The sequence below is a fragment of the Cricetulus griseus genome, chromosome 2, assembly GCF_003668045.3.
Source record: "Cricetulus griseus strain 17A/GY chromosome 2, alternate assembly CriGri-PICRH-1.0, whole genome shotgun sequence".
NCBI lineage: Eukaryota > Metazoa > Chordata > Mammalia > Rodentia > Cricetidae > Cricetulus > Cricetulus griseus.
This window is the reverse complement of record NC_048595.1, coordinates 439,919,459-439,939,744: the sequence shown is the minus strand read 5'-3', so window position 1 is coordinate 439,939,744 and position 20,286 is coordinate 439,919,459. Positions and strand designations below refer to the sequence as shown.

Below are 20,286 nucleotides of genomic sequence, written 5' to 3'. Positions count from 1 at the left end.
TTTTGGGTTAACTACAAAGTATCTGACATTTTGGGCAGTGTGCGTTTCAAACACAATGAAGTCTCTAAAGGTTAGAAACCCACGCTTATTGAGTGACCACATGCATAAGCTCCTACAAGGCATGCCAGTGGCTGCCCAACTGCTCCTTTCATCTACTTTTCATAGCAGAATCTTTAGGTACAAAGCAAACAGGACTGTGGATCCAGAAAATGGATCTAATAGCTCACCTGGCATTTCTTCCCAATGTAGGTCAGGTTGCCGGGAGGCTAATACCATGCCTGCCATCATTATTATCCTCTCGGTCCTCAACTGGTTTTGCTCTTTACAAAGAACACCGACCTCAGCCACATCAATGGCTCAGATCTACAGACACACCCCAGATTAGTGACACTAGGGTAAGAACCTGCCAGAAGTCACAGCTCTCTGCCTTCTGGCAAAACAACCATCTTTATTCTAATCATTAACTCTAAGAGCCTCTTACAATTTCATGCACCTATTCCAAAAATGGATACTGATTGCTCAAAATTCAAAATCCTTAACAAAAAGCAACCGCATCTGCCTTGATGCATCAAATGTTGTTTTCTAGTGTTTTATACAAAAGATGTTCCTATGTCTGGATGGAGAGAGGAGCATTTTAATGCTTGTAGCAAGTAGCATAAGTGCCTCCCTCCCGTCCTCACTCTGGGAGCTCAGAGAGGAACTCTGATGAAAGACCCGCTGGGGACAAGATTTGTGCCTTCGCTGAACCGGCCATTCAGACTCACTGAAACACATTTTGTGTTTTCCACATCATGTAGGGCAGGAACTGGCAGATTGAAGCCATTTTTAGCCCTTCATTTGTTTCTGCACAGTTCTGAGAATGACTAGGAAGAGCAGAGACATCCAGACCAGGACAAGGCCATGGGGCATGACTTTTTTGGCGTCCATTTGGCCAAAGGCCCTTCTGGGGAAGGTCTGCAATCCCTACCTCTGAGGAATGTAGGTAGGGCCTGCCAATCACAACTTTGCCTTTGTGCTATCATTCTCCACCCCAAAGAGCCTGTGTGCCACTGTTTCATTTCTTCCTCTGGAGAACCAAACTTCAAGGCCCTTCCTGTCAGAACAGAAATCTCCTCTGCACCTCATGGGCAAGATGACTCCTGGGAACAGCACTCCTGATAAATGGCGAAAAACTGAATTCACCTCCCACGAGGCTTGAGGGAGCTAAATGAGCACCCAAACTCCAAGGTCCTTCCTCCCTGCATGACAGCAGCTTCCAGATTTTTCTTTTTCTCTTAAATCAGCTCCAGATTCCATCAAATAAACGTGGGAGTCCTCCATGGGAGGCTGATAATTGAACATGGCATCAAATTGCTTTACCAAGATAATTTTTGTATCATTTACATGTATTCGTGTGTGTGTGTGTGTGTGTGTGTGTGTGTGTGTGTGTGTACGCGCGTGTGTGCGTGCGTGCGTGCGTGTGTGCATGCGTGCAAGCACGTGCAACATAGTCAGGCTCAGGTGCTGTTCCTTAGGGACTGTTAACCTTCCTCTTTTGTTAAGACAGTTACTTGGACTGACCTGCAACTCACAAGGTTGGCTGAGTAGCCAGGCCAGGGGATCTGCATATCTGCCTCTCAGGCACTAGGGCTGACAAGTGTGTTGTCATGCCTAACTTTTAATGTAGGTCACAGATTTTGAACTCAGGTCATCAGGCTTGCATAGCAGCATGTTACCATTTGAGCTACCACCACAACTCTCTGTTTTGTTTTTTTTTTAATAGTCTTTAGAAGTTAGTTTTAACTTCTGTAGAGATGAGACTAGATTCTGCAAAGAAAGGCCTTCTATGACTGATACGTGAAAATGCCTCTTGGTGAACACAAGCATCAGAGTGGCTTGGAGTCAGCCTCACCCACACCAACTCAAGACAGGGCTCGACATCTTCCAGGTGATCACTGGCCATCAGCATCTTCCCCCAGGAACCCTAAAAGCTGCCCCTCTACACCATCTCTCCAATACCCTGTTAGGAAGGTATTGTCCCTGTCAATATCTCAGTGGTCTGGAGGGGGTAGCAGACCAACTCAGTACCCTCTGTGGAGCAGGACAGCAGAAGGGAGGAAGCAGAAGCCCCTTGGAGGGAGAAAAATCGCCGAGATTGGAGATGTTTCTAGCCTTCAGCAGATGTTTGGAATTCAGATAGCCTCATGCACAGATGAAACCCAGACGTGCATTAAAGGGATACTATGCCATGACCACAGAGCAGAAGGGTGGTGGATGCTAACAACATATCTATACCCATCATTTGTGTGACGCATCATAGCTCCAGATCAAAGGGAGAGTTTCAATACTTACAGGAGAGGCTTCTGGAACATAGAGCGTCTTTTTATGGTTAGAAAGCAAGACAGAGAAGAAGAAAGTGACATGACAAATAAGGAATTGAAGGGGAGGGGACAGCATCCACAAGGTAGTGAAAAGAGGACTTGTCACACAATGAGTAAGTGAATCTTTAAAAAGCCTTTCTATACAGCAAAACGTAGTCATTGACATAAAAATCATAGAAAACAGAAAACATTTGCCCACAGCCCTAAATGACTGGGGATTACAGAACCCTGCGAGTCCCACACAAAAAGACCCACAGACGTTTATCAACAACTGTAGATACCTGAACACTGTGAACTTAACACTGTTTCTCGAGATTATGACACAGTTTCTCCTAAATAATTCCACAAAGAGTCACCAGATTCTTTTTCCAAACGAAGAAAGATGAGTGTTGGGCTCTTTTGTACAATTAAATATGCACGAAAAGCTAGGAGAGTTTTGAGTAAGAATAATGAGGGAGGATTTGTACAACAGATGTTTTAATGACTTTAAAAAAACCTTCAGTAATGAAAACCATTTGGTAGTAAAAACCAAAATAGAAAGAGTGATCAAATCAGAATGCACCATCTGAAAAAAAATTATAAAGAAAAAAATGGACATGAAAACAACAGCAGGTTTTAGAATACATTAAAATCTAAACAGACTTCTCAACTAGATTCGTTTCTCAAAGATTTATTTATTTTTATTTCAAGTGTATGTGTGTGAGCCTGCATGAGTTTATGTGCACCACATGTGTTCAGGAACCCACAGTGACCAGAAGAGGGCGTTGGAGTTCCCAGAACTGAAGCTAGAGACAGGTGTGAGTCACCATGTGGGGAATGGGAACTGAACCCTGGTTCTCTGAAAGAGCAGCAAGCACTCTTCAGTGCATACACAATGCTCTTGGCTGGGAAAGCCCCATAAATGATGCTATTATCATTACAGTTAACTGTTGTCTTATAAATTTAAACTCCATTTCCACAGCTTCCCTCTGGCCACTGATGTCACACCAAATTTTTAGTTTGTGCCTGGGGAGTACTCTTTTCTGTCTACTTTCCTGCATACTGGTAATAAATGTGCATTATTCCTAGGGTACAGGAAGATGGCTCTTAGAAGGCACACAAATTTGCATGGTCAGTGAATCCCTGCCAGAGCTGCCTGCCACCCTTGGGCCCTGGACCTGCACACATCTGAGTCATTCCCTGACTCTAGGTTCCCTCCAGCCTCCAGGATGACCTCAGTGCAAACTAATCACAAATTTGTTAGTGCCTCTTGCTTTTCTGTGGAATGCCATCCAGTCAGCCCCTGATACTCCAAGACCATCCCCATAGACACATTTGCCCTGTAGCTAATGAGGCCACAACTGTGGGTACATAAGCTTTTCCCTAAGTATTATGATGTGGTTTTATACAAGGGTGGCATCCTGAATCCATTTGCTCAGGGAACAATCTCCAGACAGCTTAGTACTCATTAGAAATAGCATGGAAGGAACTGGCTCACAGAACAAACACAGCATGGCCTCTGCTGCTCTCAGAATCCTAGCCAGAGGTCACTAAGAGGTTAAGCTAGAGTTTCTAGGAGAGGTGGCCCCGGGGAAGGTGACAAGGACCCTAGCACTGAAGCCCTGTGTGAGGTTACAGCTGGATGGGTGCAATGACTCCTCTAAGAAGACACTGAGTAAAGTTGAACACGCATCACCTTGACACAGGTGCAGATCGTCGTTACCTGTATCTCTTTAGCAGGAAAGTTCCAGCACAGCTCTGATTCCTTCATTCCCTGACCACAGTGCAGATGACAGGTGGTAAAGGGTGAGGTCCTTCCATGCAGGCAGCTGCCCTGACAGCTCACAGCACAAAGCTTCTGAGACCTCCGACAACTCAATGCTGTGGCACTGGCTGCTGCTGGTCCTTGCTCTAATCACTAGGATCTGACAGGAAGCAAGTTCGGGGAGCGAAGGTTCACTCTGACTGGTGTTAGGAAAGGCAAGGGAGTGTGAGCAGATAGCAGCTGGAACTGCCGAGTGGTTAGCTCACATCTCAGAGGTCCAAATGATGGGAATGAGGGTACAAGGGAGGGAGAGTAAGAAACCGGAAACAAGAAGCAGAGTGAGCCACCAAGCACTCACTTCTTTTGGCCAGGCCTTGCTTACTAAAGGTTCTGCGGCTTCCCAAAACAGCGCCACTATCTGGGGACCCAGTGTTCAAACATATGTGTTTGTGGAGGACAGTTCACATTTAAACCACAATTTCTGCAGATTTACTTAGGGGTCAGTTTCCCCTGAGCTGTCCAGTGTTCTGCGGGCACCTGTCCATGGTCCCAGCAGTGGACAGGCTGTGTGTGGTCTTGGAAACCCTGCAGGTGACAGGCTAGTTTCAGAGACCAGGTTATCAAGTATAGAGCCATTAACTCAGCGTTGGCTCTTTGGCTCCAGATGCCATTTTTAGCATGTGGTTGCTTAGGCAACATTACCTCGACATCTTCTAATCTCTGATTTTCTTTTCACAAGAAATCTTCGACTATGTTAGACACCGTAGAGCTAAGTGTTCCTAATTTATCTGTCTCCTATATCACAGTGATTTGGAAGTCTTAGAAGATAGCGACTCGGCTGTTTCCCACCTTTCAGATGATCCAAAGGCAAGCATTAAAATGGTTATGAAAACAGCTATGCCTCTTCTAGAAGCTTCTGAAGATTCTTTACACTAAGAGCCATAGGGAGATGAATTGACTCAGGTTGTGACAGAGGAACACTTGGTGTCCTTCACAGACCAGCTAGCCTCAGAACTAACATTTGGAAAGAAACAACACCATAACAGGTCATCAGAACCAGGTCAACAATCTGCATATTGTGGATTCATCCCATCATTCATCGACATTCTAAGGCAAACTTCAAATTACAACAGCTATATGGGTTGTAACCAAACATGCAAGTCGTGGAACAGTTAGCAGATTATATATATTATATATATTATGGCACTATGGAACCACTAGTGAGGCTGCTCACAGTCAAAGACACTAAGATCACTCTGTCTGTTCTAGATGCCACTTCAAGTACCTTTTGTGTTTCTAAGAAACCAAATGAACGTGAGAAACACACCACAGTTAAACAAGGTGGGCTAGCACAGAATGAAGCCCTGTAAGCCCATGGAAGCAAGCCTGTGTGAGAGGCCTCATGAGCAACTTGGCAAGTGTTTCCCAGAAGAGGCTAAGAACAAACTGTGCCAGAAGCAACCTCTGATGCCTACACCTTCCAAGTTCAGGATGAATGGTGCTCCTGGGAGCTTTAATTTTTAGATTACACATCTGAGGTGTTATTGGTTTTTGGGTAGGTTTGTCTTACTTTTAAAAACACACACACACAAGGAACCTTGGAGGTGATTTGCACTGCAGCCATTGTGCCAACACAGGCAACTTGACTGGACTTGGAATCACCTAGGAGACGCACCTCTGTGGGTGTCTGTGAGAGTGCTCACAGAGAGTTTTAACAGGAAGAAGACCCGCTCTGAACACTGACAGTACTAGGTCATGGGTTGGGGTATTTGGCTGAATAAAAAAGGGGAAAAGAAAAAAGGAAGATGAACAGCGGACACAATGCGAGCACCTGCCTCCCACCACCCCCACTCGCATGACTTCCCAACACAATGGACTGTACCCTCAAACCATAAGCCAAAACAAACCCACCCTTCCTCTCATTGCCTCTGTGAGGTATTTGTCACAGCAACAAAAAAAAGCTGTTAGTTCAGTTGCTCTCTGGGGAATTATGACGTGATGCTAAGCACAGCCTGCATTTAATGGATCTAGTCACACTGCTTATCTGCCGTGTCCAACCAGTCCAAGAATGGCCTGTAGAGAACCCTGGGGCTTTTCTGTTTGTTTGGGGTTTTGTTGTTGTTGTTGGGGGGGAGGTTTGAGACAGAGTTTCTCTGTGTGGCTTTGGAGCCTATCCTGGAACTACCTCTTGTAGGCCAGGCTGATCTCGAACTCACAGAGATCCGCCTGCCTCTGCATCCTGAGTTCTGGAATTAAAGGCGTGCACCATCTCCGACTGGTTCTGGGTTGTTTTCTTGTTTTGTTTTGTTTTATATGGTCTTTTTAAGCCCCCGACCACAGAAGACCACTAGGCTTCCGATAGCCTCTACTCTCAGCTCCTCAAGGTAGATACTACCTCTGCCCACGCTCTTCCTGCCTGCCTGGCATAGGCACGGCCCAGCGTGGAAGCCCATAAATGTGTGACACAGACTCACCCAAACATGGCGACCAGCAGGTTGACCAGCAGGATGTTGGTGGAGAGCATGTATATGCACACCAGGGGGATGGTTATCCACTCGGGGAAGCGGGGCAGGTGGTTCTCATCCATCTCCACGCACAGGGGCTTCGACTCGTTTCCCGAGAAGGTGCAGTGGGAAAAATCATATGTGGTACCTGTGGGCACAGAAGCAGGAGGCCGTGAGGCCCCTCTGGAGAAGCAAGGACCACGAGAGCCAGGGGATGTGGGAACAGAGGCATCTGATGCCTTGGGTACAATCTTCAGAGCCCACCAGACAGCTTACTGAGCAGCCACTAGGAAGTTGAGACTTCATTAAGACCAAGATCAAAGGAAGAGGGTGTCCTAGTTAGCTTCAGTTGTCAACCTGACACAGCCTAGAGTCATCTGAGGGAGTCTCAATAGAAGGATTGCCAAGATCAGTATGGCCAAGTCTATGAGTGATTGTCTTGATTGATGATTGATGTGGGAGGGGCCAGCCCACCACAGGAAGTGTCGTCTCTAGGCAGCCGGAAGGAGGGAAGGGGTACAACCTAGGATGAAGTAGAAGGCTAGCTAAGCATTATCCAGTGAGATAACTAGCAAGCAGCATTCCTCTGTGGGTTCTGCCTCCAGTTCCTGCCTCAAGCTCCTGCCCTAACTTCCGCCGGGTGATAAATTATGAGTTGGAAGTGTTATCTTTGGTCAGCACGTCTTATCACAGCAACAGAAACTACAGCCAAGAGTGCGGCCATGTTCTGTGCTCCAAGAAGCAGACAACCTCCTCAGTCAGTTTAAAAATTCAACCTGCACCAAGTCCCCAAAGGAGGCAGGCAAGATGTAATGGGGCCATAATCCTAATTGGATCACCCAGAAACAGCTTCCCTCAGAGAAATCATCTCTGAAATGAACAGAAGGATGAGTGAGTAACAAGCGTGTGAGCAAATGAGAAGGGACAGGAGCCCAAAGCAGTGGAGGAGCACACGCTAAGACAGGGGGCTGGGACAGTAAACTGGGCAATGCTGCATTGCTGGGTCACTATGCTCCTAATGAAAGCAATGGGCAGTGTTAGAGGATTGTAACAGAAAGCAGTTCTTTACCAAAGGACTGCCTCGGCTGCAGCCCACAACTGAAAGATGCAGAGTACACAGGGAGAGCTTGAGTAGATGCCGGTGCACTGGTGATAAGAACGTTCTGCTTGGGAGTGATGAGAGATTGTGAAATCAGCTAAACCTAGCTGACCACTAGCATCTAAGGGCAATGTCAGAGCAGGTGTTGTGAGTTAATCTTGATCGCTAACCTAGGAGATGTGACTCTGGGCATGTCCACGAATGTGTTTCCAGAGACCTGAACCCTCAGTGTGGGCAGCTCCTTCCCATGCCCAACCCATGGAATGAATAAAAAGGAGGAAGTGAGCTGAGTATCAGTAGTGTGTCCTCTCTCTCTCTCTCTCTCTCTCTCTCTCTCTCTCTCTCTCTCTCTCTCTCCTCTCTCTCTCTCTCTCTCTCTCTCTCTCTCTCTCTCCTCTCTCTCTCTCTCTCTCTCTCTCTCTCTCTCTCTCATGTATCCATGCTTCCTGACTGTGGCTATGATAAGATGAGCCACCTCACTGTCCTTTCTCCTGCCACCATGCTTGTCCTACCATGATGGACTGACTGTATACCCTTGAACTGTGAACCAAGATAAACCTTTTCTTCCTTACAATGTTTCTGTCTCTTTTTTTGTCATAGCAACAAGTGACAGTAACACAGGTCTGTCAAGGACATCAACGGTCTGACATTTTTGTGGGTAGTGGATATAGCTCAGTGGTAGAACTCTTTCCTAGGTAGTACAAGGCCCCATTTGGTCCCAGCACAAGAGTGGAGTGTCACAAAAGGGCTCTGATGTATATCACTGTGACCTTGGTGGGAAGAGCCCAGCATGGCCCTTGGAGGAAGCTCCGGTCTGCATGGGAGGTGGGGACCTTTTATTTGAACTTGCCAATATGGGTCAGTGTGAGTTCAGAAGGCCACAGACACAAACTCTCTGGCTCTGAGGAGGGACACGCAGTCAGAGCACCTGTTCTCAGAATGGACACAATGTGTAGGAAGGTGGCACTGTCCCAGGTAGCCCCTGAAAGAACCCAAGGATGGGAAATGCACACAGCACACATGCCTGCCCCGCTGCTCCTCTGTAGGACTCAACCCAGCAGTACAAGGAGCTGTCCTCAAGACCAACTGTGTCACAGTGCCAACCAGAGAGTCCCAAAGACCTTTCCACCCCTGCATGGAAGAGACCTGTTTCTCAGAGTTGGAAAAATCTTAGTCTGAGGGGCAGAGACTGTTGGAAAAAAAACCAGAGGGATTGAGAAATGCCACCAGCCAGGCTCAGCCCTGGCCCAAGGAAACTGTCGTCAGTTTAGTTCATGCTGGCAGGATGGGAGAGAAGTCATGGCTACTGTCAACATCACAAAGCCCCTCCACACAGTCCACTCAAAACACAAATTTGTGTATGCCCCACATCTGGCTTTTACATCTGGAGTGTGGGCACCATGCCACCCTCAGCCTCACTCCACCACATGCTGGGCAGTGGGCTAACGATGGAAGCTTCAACCAAAGGTTCTAGTGTCAATCTTCCACGTGCTCTTTAGGAATAAATGGGAACCTGGACACTGTGACATTTAGGGAAGTACAGTCGACAACACTCCTGTCGGAACCAACAAGGACTGGTCCACTCTACCCTGGTAACTGGGGAATGACATGAATTTTTAAAACTTGAACATGTGGCTTAGTTGGTAGAGGGCTTGCCTAGCATGCATGAAGCCCTGGGTACAACCCTCAGCCCCACAATAACCAGGCACAGTGGCACCATGGTGGCACATGCCTGCAACTTCCTCAGGGGTGGGAGGATCAGGAATTCCAGATCATCCTTGGCTACATAGGAAACTCAAGGCCAACCTGGGCTAGAGACCTTGTCTCAAGAAATACTGATAAAGAAATGAAAAGGCCTAAAGACTGAAATGTGAACAAGGTAAGATCTTATTTAGGAGCAAAGAAAAGAGGTGACGGGATCAGGGATGAGTCTGGAATGTCAGAACAGTCACCGCCAGCTCCACCTCTGTCCATGCAGAGCTGGGCTTACCGTCCACATCACTGGGCACCTGGCCAAACATGGCCAGGTAGGGCTCGTAGATGACAGAGCGGAAGATCCACCTCCAGCGCTGTTCGTTTTGCCTAAGGATCCCCTGCCTGGCCACGCCGAAGGCCACCATCCACACAGCAAAGAGGAACAGGAAGAAGAAAACGTCGATCAACTGCCAAGGGAGATGAGAACAGTTAAAACCACACCCACAGTGACTGGCCACCAAGCCTAACCATTCCCATCCAGGCACAGAGATGGGCAGAGAGAGGGTTCAAGGACCTGGAAAATTTAAGTCATCAAGTTGCCTGGCCACTTACTTAATTATCTCATACCAATTGATGGGCTTAACTGTTGGGGTTAAGACCAGGGCCTTTCACAAGCCAGGCAAGTGTCCTACCACTGAGCTACAGCCCCAACCCTTAGCTACTAACTTAAAAATAGAATATCATCACCTTTAGGTCTGGAGATATTACCCAAATGGAACCCTACTCCTGCACTATTGCTTACTGACCTCCAAAAGCTCAGATATAGTAGCTTTGTGAGCCAGGGCCTAGCTCAAAAGCCAGAGGGCCTCACTTGGGACAAGTCGGCTCCAGCCACACCTGGCAATACTTGCTTTCTCTCAACTCCCAAATTATTTTTGCAGAATTACTTCTTCAGAAAACAAAAGCAGCCCTTGTGAAACGAGAACAATTTACTTTTTTTTTTCTACTGGGTTTTGCACACACAGCTTGATGTCACAGTGACTGGATGCCTCAGAGATGCTTTGAGTTAAAACCACACACTCAGCCTCAGCACTGGAAAGGGATGTCCACATGAGCTCATCCAGTGGCCCATCTGATTTCCAGACAGAGCCAACCCCGGGGCATGACATCCCCAGCCTCCATGTTCTCCTATTGTGTATGTAAAATAAGCCTGGTGGGGCCTTTCTCCCACATTGGTATTACAGGATGTGGAATTTAGGATCCCAGCATCTCTAGGTATCTGGCTTGCCATTTATTTCTAGAGCAACGTGTTCTCCTCCTTGAACTAAAACAATCCCATCTATAAAAATGGCATAACAGCCCCTCCCTACATACACTCTGAGCAAGCTGTTCAAACTCAAATGGAAGCTTGCTGCAAAGTGTGAACTTTCAGGAAACCCCAGTGACTTTCTGGCAGCCCACTGTTGGTTCTTTAGAGCCCACTTTCCTATAAATCACCCCCCCTGGGAGTAGCCTCTGGTAAAAACAAAAACAAATGCCCCTGTGAACACAAGCTATGCCACAAACAAAATTCTCCCATCAACCATGGATTCTGAGCGTGGTTTCTGAGAAGGACACCCACTGGTGTTGCTGGCTCTCACCATTCGCTGCAGCATAATGATCTTGGGTCCTAAGTTCCTGCTCACGGTGAAAATGTGGATAAGCCTTAGAGTGAAGATGATGTAATCCAGACAGAAAATGACTCTCCCGGAGTATAGAGAGCTTCTATTAGATGAGTGGAGCCTGTGGAGAGAGAAAGAGAATCTGTGGGACATGGTACCACATCTCACAGCTTACGGTGGTGTGTTTGTGTGTGTGCATCCTGGTATGCACATCGGTGTCTCACTCTACTGCTTTCTGTCGTGGTTTCTGACACAAGGCCTCACACTGAACCTGGAGCTCCCTGACTGAGACAATGAGCTCCTACACCTGCCTACCTTGCCCCAGCCTGGGTTCGGGTCACAGAGGGGTGCCGTCATCCTCAGCTTTTACACGGGTTCTGTGGGACTGAACACAGTCCTCACACGTGAATGGTGGGTGCTTTGCTAACTGATCTATCTCCCCAGCTCAGTTTAGGGCCTTTGCTCATCAGTTGAGATTTAGCTGTCTTCTCACACACACTCTAGCTGTGAGGTTGGAGGGACACACTGATAACTGGGAGGGCGACTGCAAGGCTGGCCAAAGTCACAGGTATCCCAAATGAGTCACATTGGAAGACACTCAACATCCCCAGTGCCTTCCCCTTGGATTCTAATCACACCCCAAAGCCTATTTTAAAAAGCAAAAGGACAACCCTTAAAGAACCCAGGATGGGAAGGAAGGAGTCATTTATGTTGGCCAAGTTGTCTCCACAGGGCAGGAACAATGACCCCTGGTGGTCATCTCTGGTGGGGCATGAAGGGACTGGCCCATCTGTGGACTTGAGATATCCAAGATTATTTTCCCAATCTTTTGTGCCAAAATGCCTAAAGGTGGGAAGGTGGGAGGAACCACTTACCGGAATACAATACCCGCTATAAAGTAGAAGAGTCCCAGTGTGTCCATAACATTCCACAGGTCGGTAAAATAATTCACTCCATTCATGTACCACTGTGACAAGACAGGGCAGACAAAAGAATGGGCAACTTGGACGCTTGCATAGTCCTGCAGACTTGTAAACGCCCACTCAGCTTCGCCCAGGGCACTTTCAAGACTGTGTCAAGTGAGCCCTACCAGAACAACTGTTCCAAGGGGACCAGAAAACTGGGTGCTGTCTTATACATGTGCAGCTACTAGAGTCAAGAAAAGGGTGTGTTCTCCCATTCTCTCAAAATGAAGCCATAGAGAATGAGTATGACCTGTGTGGGAAAACATGCAACAGCCAGGTGACCATGGACACCTGTGTAGACTGTGCACTGCACAATTACCAAATGTCATTCTGACTGTTGTCACCATAGATTTGTGTATTTATTGTAAAAATAGATAATAGAACACATTCAGCAGTACAACTTGGTTAGTGAAACCTTTAAAATATATATACAGGGAGGAAAGGTTATTGATTAGACTCTACAAACTAGGCTTGAAGAACTCCAACCTGGCTGTGTAACCCTTCCATTTGCCTACTTGTTCAAAATCTGGCTACTTGCAGTCTAAGGGCCAGACCCTGGGGACAGTGCAAAACAGGGGACAGTGGATTCAGCGAGATGTGGTACTGAGGCCCATAAAAGGCTAACTCAGCCACCCGAGTCTATCTGGGACTTCAATACCCTATTTCCTACTGACTCTGACCCCAAGACCTACACATCTTGGCTAAGATGCCCACACTGATAATGATGGGCTTCTAGGATCCACCAATATCCAGCAATCTGGATGCAGGAAGGAGGCAGGACACACAGCTTGAGTGAGCAGAGGAAGAGAGTATGGCCAGATCACTATGGGACGGTGAACTCCCCCAGGCCTGGGCAGCCTGTGTTAGACCATGTCCCACTGTGGGGAGACTGGTTCAAGGTTAGGACCTTGGAGAGGACACAGGAGCATCCATTTATCTGGGCAGTGCTGACCCTCGGGGCACCAACGGCCATTTGCTACTCCATGCCTGCTAAGATGAGAGTGGTTGGCACAGGCCCTGCCCACCTGCTCTCCTTTTCACCTTCAGGGAGGTTGGTACACATGGATCCGTACTACCCCAGCCTATTCTCACCCGAGGGACTCCAGAAGCCTGGCCTGTATTGCAGGTATAATAAATAGGTGAATCCTGGGCCACTAGAATACCACTACAGGGAGAAAAGATGTCGGTTTTTAAATGAAAAGAAGCCTCTTGTCTAAGGGGGGAAGTGCAAGGCTAAGCTGTGTTCATGAAATACCAGGGTGTCTTCATCCTCTCCTTTGCACTGTGACGGCCTCAGACTTACAGGAACTTTCCAAGAAGGTGGGGTGAAACTTATCAGATTTTAAACAAACATCTACTATGTCTGCTTAGCTCTGTTAAGAGTGAGTTAACTGGGCCTGCACTATTGACTGTCTAGGTTATAAATCCCCAATTAGGTGTGAGCCTCCTCCTCTGGGCAAGGGACATCACTCGACACCAGAGAGTATTGGGTTTCTGAGTCCCAGATACAATCTAAAACAGACACTGTCCTGTTTAGGGGTTTTCCCTAACAACTGTGAATCTTGTCTGGCAAAACTGACTGTACAGGCCTGCAGAGCTCTTCCTTGAAGGAAACTAACCCAGTTTAGGAATCCAAAGACAAGGTTCTGCAGAAATGAAGGGAAGCAGCGCCCTCTAGTGGCAGAATCCTCAAGTACAAAACTTTAGGGCAGTGGTCTGCAGACTTGCTCATGTTTTATCAACCACTCCAAGAAAAGGCCACCGTGGTTTCTCTGCTCAAAAGAGAGTGAGGACAAAGTCCCTCTGTCTATCTCTCTGGCTTCAGTATCCATGTCCATGGTGACCTTCAGTAATGACTTATGAGCACCCTGCTTGACTCTTCCAGCATTACTACAACATTCTCAGCATGATGATATCAGATATCACAGCAAATGAAAGTCTAAAGTAGATCCTCCCACCCTTGATGCTGTTCTTGGGACCACCAGAGCATATGCCAGGACCTAGGGACACTCAGAGGACTCCCTGTTGGGTTGGTACAAGAGGAAACAGCTCTATCCATGTGTCTGCTTCTCTTAGGAGTTCCTTCAGTAGGAAATGCACCCAGAGAAAGGGAAGAACAAAGAAACAAAATTACTACACCACTCACTGCCTGCTTGCAACTCCGACTGGGTTTTTCCTCCCTCTCCCCTTCCCTTTCCTTCTCTGCCCCACCAAATCCTCATGGCTTAATCTCCTATTGGCCATGAGCCAATACATCCTCTGACCCAGGTAGTTCTTCTCCGAATGCCGAGTGTCCCACTGATTATCACACAGAATACTCAGCCCCACTCTGCTGGTGACACTCATAAGCCAGAAGAACTGGGGAGCCAAGGCTGGCCACAGAGACAGAGGCCATACGGAAGTGTTATGGGCTGAGCTATACCTCCAGACTGAAGTCCTCAACTCTCTACCTGGGAATGTGACCTTGTTTGGAAATCAGGTCACTGCAGATGGAACTGATCTGATCCAACATGACTGTTGTCCCCAGGAAGTGAAGAAATTAGGACACACCTGCACATAGTGAGGGCACCATGTGGACATGAGGCCAGGGTGCAAAGTGTCACATCCACAAGGCACAGAATAGTAAGATGGACAGAAAACTTCAAGAAGTCAGTGGATAGAACAGTTTCCTTTGCAGTACTAAATTGGTCTTTAACCCTCCAGAACTATAGACAGAACACTGTTACCCAAGCCATCTTGTGTGTCCTGGGCTTTCTTCCTCCACCCCCACTGACACTCCAACACCTTCCATACCATTTACCTACTAGTCAAGAAGACAGGTACATATTGGCACTGGGGTCAGGACCCTTCCCAGCCCCGATATCCACAATCACTAATTGATCAAGACATACCCATGCTGAGAATAGACAAACGGACTCAGGCTCCCTCACAACCCAGGAGTCCTGGAGACTACACATAAAGATCTATCAGAGAGAGTCAGCATAACAGTGTAAGCCAACATAGAGTTCTTAGACTAGTTGGGGCCCTGCAAGGGCAAGAGCAGCATTGTTGCCCCTTCGAATCTCTTCTAACACCAGGCCCTTCTACTTTGTAAACTGTAAATACCCTGTAAGTTATGTCCTGGCACATACTTGCTAAATGGTGTGTATTTTAAGGTTCAGGTCCAGAAGAGACTGTTGTAAAATATTATTTTAAGATGTGTTACATTCATTTATGCCGTGGAACATTTGCTTAATGATACAAAGATGCATTGCATTCTTTTGAGTTGCATTTGTTTAACTCTGTGAGGCTGTGTAACTTTGCTTGTCTAAAACACCTAATGACCTAATAAAGAGGTGAGTGGCCAATAGTGGGGCAGGAGAAAGGATAGGCGGGCCTGGCGGGCAGCGAGAATAAATAGAAGGAGAAATCAGGGGGGAGAAGGAGGAGGGGAGGTCAAGGAGCAAGAAAAGAAGGGGCCAGCCACCCAGCTACACTGCCAGCCATGGAGTAAGAGTGAAAGTAAGATATACAGAAGTAAGAAAAAGAAAAGGCCCAGAGGCAAAAGGTAGATGAGATAATTTAAATTAAGAAAAGCTGGCTAGAAACAAGCCAAGCTAAGGTTGGACACTTATAAGAAAGAATAAGTCTCTGTGTGTGATTTATTTGGGAGCTAGGTTGCAGGCCCCCAAAGAGTTAAGAGTAAAACAACAACAACAACATTTTGGCATTCCAACATGGGGCTAGAGTAAAAGAACAACCAACAACAAGAGACAACAGAATCTGAAAGAAATTTCTGGGACCAGTTTTCATCATGGGTTAGGACTGTGCCACCTTCATCATCAACATGGATTTTTTTCAACATTTATTACCTCAACAATTACCTACTCCATGAGGCCTGGGGTTAGAGTTTGGATTCAATGGTGGAGCAAAGATCCCCAAACATGCACATCCCAAGAAACTGCACACAAGGGCCATAAAGAACCCATAGGGATTATCATAAGACTTGATGTGCTAGGCATTAGGGTCCCCCAGGTTCCAGTTGCTTGGCAGGCTGTCTCTGGTAATGGTGAAGATGGGTACACAGAGACTCCCAGTGATGGAGGAGCTGAGACCTTGGTCTCTTAATCACTTTCATCCTCTGTCCTAGTTTATTTCTGTTGCTCTGATATGAACATTCTAACCAAAAGCAACTCGGGAGAAAAAGGATTTGTTTGACTTACACTTCCAGGTCACACTCCATTTCTGAGGGAAACTAGGGCGGGAATATGAAGGAACATTGCTTGTATGCATGTTCACACTCAGCTCTCTTACACAGCCCGGGACCTAGGGATGGTGATGCCCACAGTGGGCTTGGACCCTGTACATCAGTTAACTATCAAGACAGTCCCCCACAGACATACCCACATACCAATCTTATCTAGGTGATTCCTCAGTTGAGGTTCTCTTCAGATGACCACAGGCTGTGTCAAGCTGGATATTAAAACTAAGAGAGGCACTTCCCTGGCTGAGCCATGACCATCAGTTAACATCAGGGGCCATGGCATGAATTCAACACTAGGAGATCTCATTGGGGTGCTGAGAATTTGAAAATCACCTTCAGGTCCATACACTATCACCCAGTAGGAATTTAGTTGAGGCATAATGACCGAATTTGTAGTTCAGAAACAGCTCGAATTGCTCTTAGTGCCAGGAAGCTGCTATCCACTGAGGACACCTTGAAGAAGTGCCCAGTGTTGTAACCGGTTCCTCCTAATGGAAACGTCCTCTCCTGGGAGGGGTAAGAAGGCTCAGAGCTCTCTGAAGTTACAGGCACCTCCCTGGAAACAGTCACAGTTGCTGGGGCAGGAGACTCTGGTGGAGCAATTTGTCCATAGATTAGGCTTTGGCTTCCAGAGATGGAGCTTTCATACGTTGTCTGGGTGAACTTTTAATGACATCACTGCCTTTGAGTCACCCACTCTCTTGTCAGTTACCCCAGTAAACTCACTGGTTCCATAAACTAGACTCTTGGAATCATCTCCATGGTGTGTTGTCTGTCAGTGTCCTGTCTGGGATGAACAGGATTTATTCACATCTCCCTGGGGAGAACCATGCAACACTTGCCTACCTGCCTCACTTCATCACAGAAGAGGACGAAGACCAGGGCATAGAGGATCAGCTCGGGAGTATGAGGCACCGAGTGGAAGTCCATGAGCAGCACGTAGGCAAACAGCAGGAGGAAGGCAATGTAGAAGACCACGTTCCAGGAGAAGACCACGAAGGGCGAGGTGAAGAAGGCCACATAGTACCAGAGCAGCTTCTTGTGCTTGTCAATGGGCTTCTTCCTGGACCAAGCCAGAGACGGAGCAGAGTCACCAGCCACACACACTCACAGACACACACACAGTGATGCACAATCTCACACACACACACACACACTCACAGACACAGACACACACACACACTCACAGACACACACACAGTGATGCACAATCTCACACACACACACACACACACACACACAGACACACACACACACTCACAGACACACACACAGTGATGCACAATCTCACACACACACACACACACTCACAGACACAGACACACACACACACTCACAGACACACACACACTGATACACAATCTCACACACACACACACACACACACACACACAGTGATGCACAATCACACACACACACACACACACACACTCACAGACACACACACACTGATACACAATCTCACACACACACACACACACACACACTCACACACACACTCAGTGATGCACAATCACACACACACACACACACACACACACTCACAGACACACACACACTGATACACAATCTCACACACACACACACACACACACACTCACACACACACACAGTGATGCACACACACACACACACACACACACTCACAGACACACACACAGTGATGCACAATCACACACACACACACACACACACACACACACACACTCGTACATTCATACACACTGGTATAGTATACATGGTCAGTTACACATGCACAAACACACATATTTTCATACACAAATACACATGCACACATAAACACACACACACTCACAGACACACACACACTGATGCACAATCACACACACACACACACACACACACACACACACACACACACACACCTGGAGAGCCAAGGCTTATTTTCTACACAGACAAGGAGCAGACAGGGCAGAACTGAATCCCAAGGCCGACCCAGCCAAAACTCAACCCTTGTTTTTTTGTTGTTGTTGTTTTGCTTTTTGTGATCAGAGAATCCAAATACAGCCTCAGATTATAAAGACAATCTTAAGTCCACCTGCTCGGGGGAAAAAAAAAAAACAGAAAAAGCTGGGCGTTGGTGGCGCATGCCTTTAATCACAGCACTCAGGAGGCAGAGGCAGGCAGATCTCTGTGAGTTCGAGACCAGTCTAGTCTCCAGAGCGAGTGCCAGGATAGGCTCCAAAGCTACACAGAGAAACCCTGTCTCGAAAAACCAAAAAAAAAAAAAAAAAAAAACAAAAAACAAAGACAAAAAAAAAAAGCCAGGGAAGATGCCAGATCATGAACACAGATGCTACAGTCAATGTTGTAAGTTCTAGGCTTACAGCCATTTACACAAATGCTCAAACGCACACAGCACACAGATGCTCACACACATGATTAGATGCCCCAGTCCACACCTAAATGACACGAGGCCACAGCCCACCAGGGGGATGACAAACAGACACAGGATGATTTTCCAGTTCTTCGTGTCTCGGGAAATCTCTCCATACCATTGCTTAGAAAGAAAGTTCTAGGAGGAAGTGGAGACAGAGAACAGTCAGTGATAGGGACACGGTAATTCTTCCCAGCCCCTTGCACTCCCGAAATATTTAACCCCTAGAGTAATCTCTTTATTTTTCAGATGTTGTCTGGATTCTAAGGCGTGAAGAAGCAACTTAAAAAAGTCTTGTTTGATTTTTCAAGTCTTTTTTCTGAGTTCAGTTCTATGAGCTTTAAAAGAGAGGGTTACAAGAGTGAAAATTCACTACGCCCATGAATTTTTAACTACTCTGATTCTTATTTGTGTAAGCTTAAACAAGTATGAGTCTTCAGTGATGCTAAGTTCAAAGGCAGGGCCAATGCAGTCTGTGTAGTCCCCAGAGGTTCCTGGCTGGAGGCAGATGGATGCTTTTATTCTGAAGCTAAAAGGAAGCCAAGAAAAGAGAGAGCAATAAAGTCAAGAAGGAATGCATGGAGACACTCCCCTGACCCACTGTGCCAGCCCCTGAAGGTGGAGCAGGAAGGACTTCCATGATGGTGAAAACTGGAAACATATTGCCACCAAAAGACAGATGGGAACAAGGGACCTGACTACATCAAAGAAACCACCAGCTGTAAAACAGAAACAAGCCAACCAGGCGGGGCTTGGCATATAGAGGGCAGAGCAAGGGAAAGCTAGGGCCCACTCATTGCCACTAAGGTTGGGACTGGCATGCTGTGGCCACAGCGCTGCACCTGCTCTTCTATTGGGTGGAGGACAAGTGCTTCTTTTGTGTGCTTGGCTGAGGAGGGGCAAGCTGGATCCCAGAAAGAGCACCCGGCAAGCCGCACATTGCAGTTGTTAAACACCATGGGGCTTGCATCAGGCTCTACATGGTACCCAGAGGCTCCCCAGAGCTCCAAGGGCCACCTTCCTTCTTAACACATCATGGCTGCTTCTTCCTCCCCAAGCTCAATGCCTGCTAATCCCCTCCAGCTCACCTCCAGAGCAAACCACTTCCATGGAAAGCCTGCCTCTGTCTGTCTGTTTACTGGCCACCTGGTATGATGCAAAGTCTGAAGTAGGTGGCAATCCACAGAGGATTAAATCCCAGTGCTACTGCTTCTAGCAAGCAAGCATGAGAAATATTCCAGAACCTACCTGAGCCCTGAGTCCTCCAAATTAAATGAATTACACCCACCCCCACAAGCATGGAGCAGATGCAACACATAACAGGCCCGGCTCTTCTACGTCTCCCTACCTGATTACACCTACAATGTCCCAGTGCAATGGTGGGCACCGTTAAGATGCTGCCTGCTGAACGTGCCTCAGGACCACCTTCGTCCATCTCATGATTCCCCCATCACTCATAATGACCGCATTGGTAGCAGCTGACACGGCTGGCCTTCCCTTTCATACAGAATACCATGGCATCACCATAGCAACTCTCTGAAAACCACAGTCACTGCTGTTTAAATGAGAAATCCCCCATAGGCTCATGGCTTTGAACACCTCGTCCCCAGCTAGTGG

At 47.2% G+C, this 20,286-nt stretch overlaps 1 protein-coding gene across 1 annotated transcript in view; it reads right to left on the bottom strand.

Moving 5' to 3' along the window:
- The window catches only part of Trpm8 (transient receptor potential cation channel subfamily M member 8), a 69,606-nt gene that overhangs the window by 19,858 nt on the left and 29,462 nt on the right, over nt 1–20,286 (bottom strand). Inside the window, exons 14-19 of the mRNA XM_027395990.1 lie at nt 18,695–18,807; nt 17,118–17,334; nt 11,939–12,030; nt 11,043–11,184; nt 9,698–9,869; nt 6,579–6,756 (exon numbers count right to left, since the gene is read on the bottom strand). Coding sequence (XP_027251791.1) covers nt 6,579–6,756; nt 9,698–9,869; nt 11,043–11,184; nt 11,939–12,030; nt 17,118–17,334; nt 18,695–18,807 — 914 coding nt within the window. The remainder of the gene's footprint in view (nt 1–6,578; nt 6,757–9,697; nt 9,870–11,042; nt 11,185–11,938; nt 12,031–17,117; nt 17,335–18,694; nt 18,808–20,286) is intronic.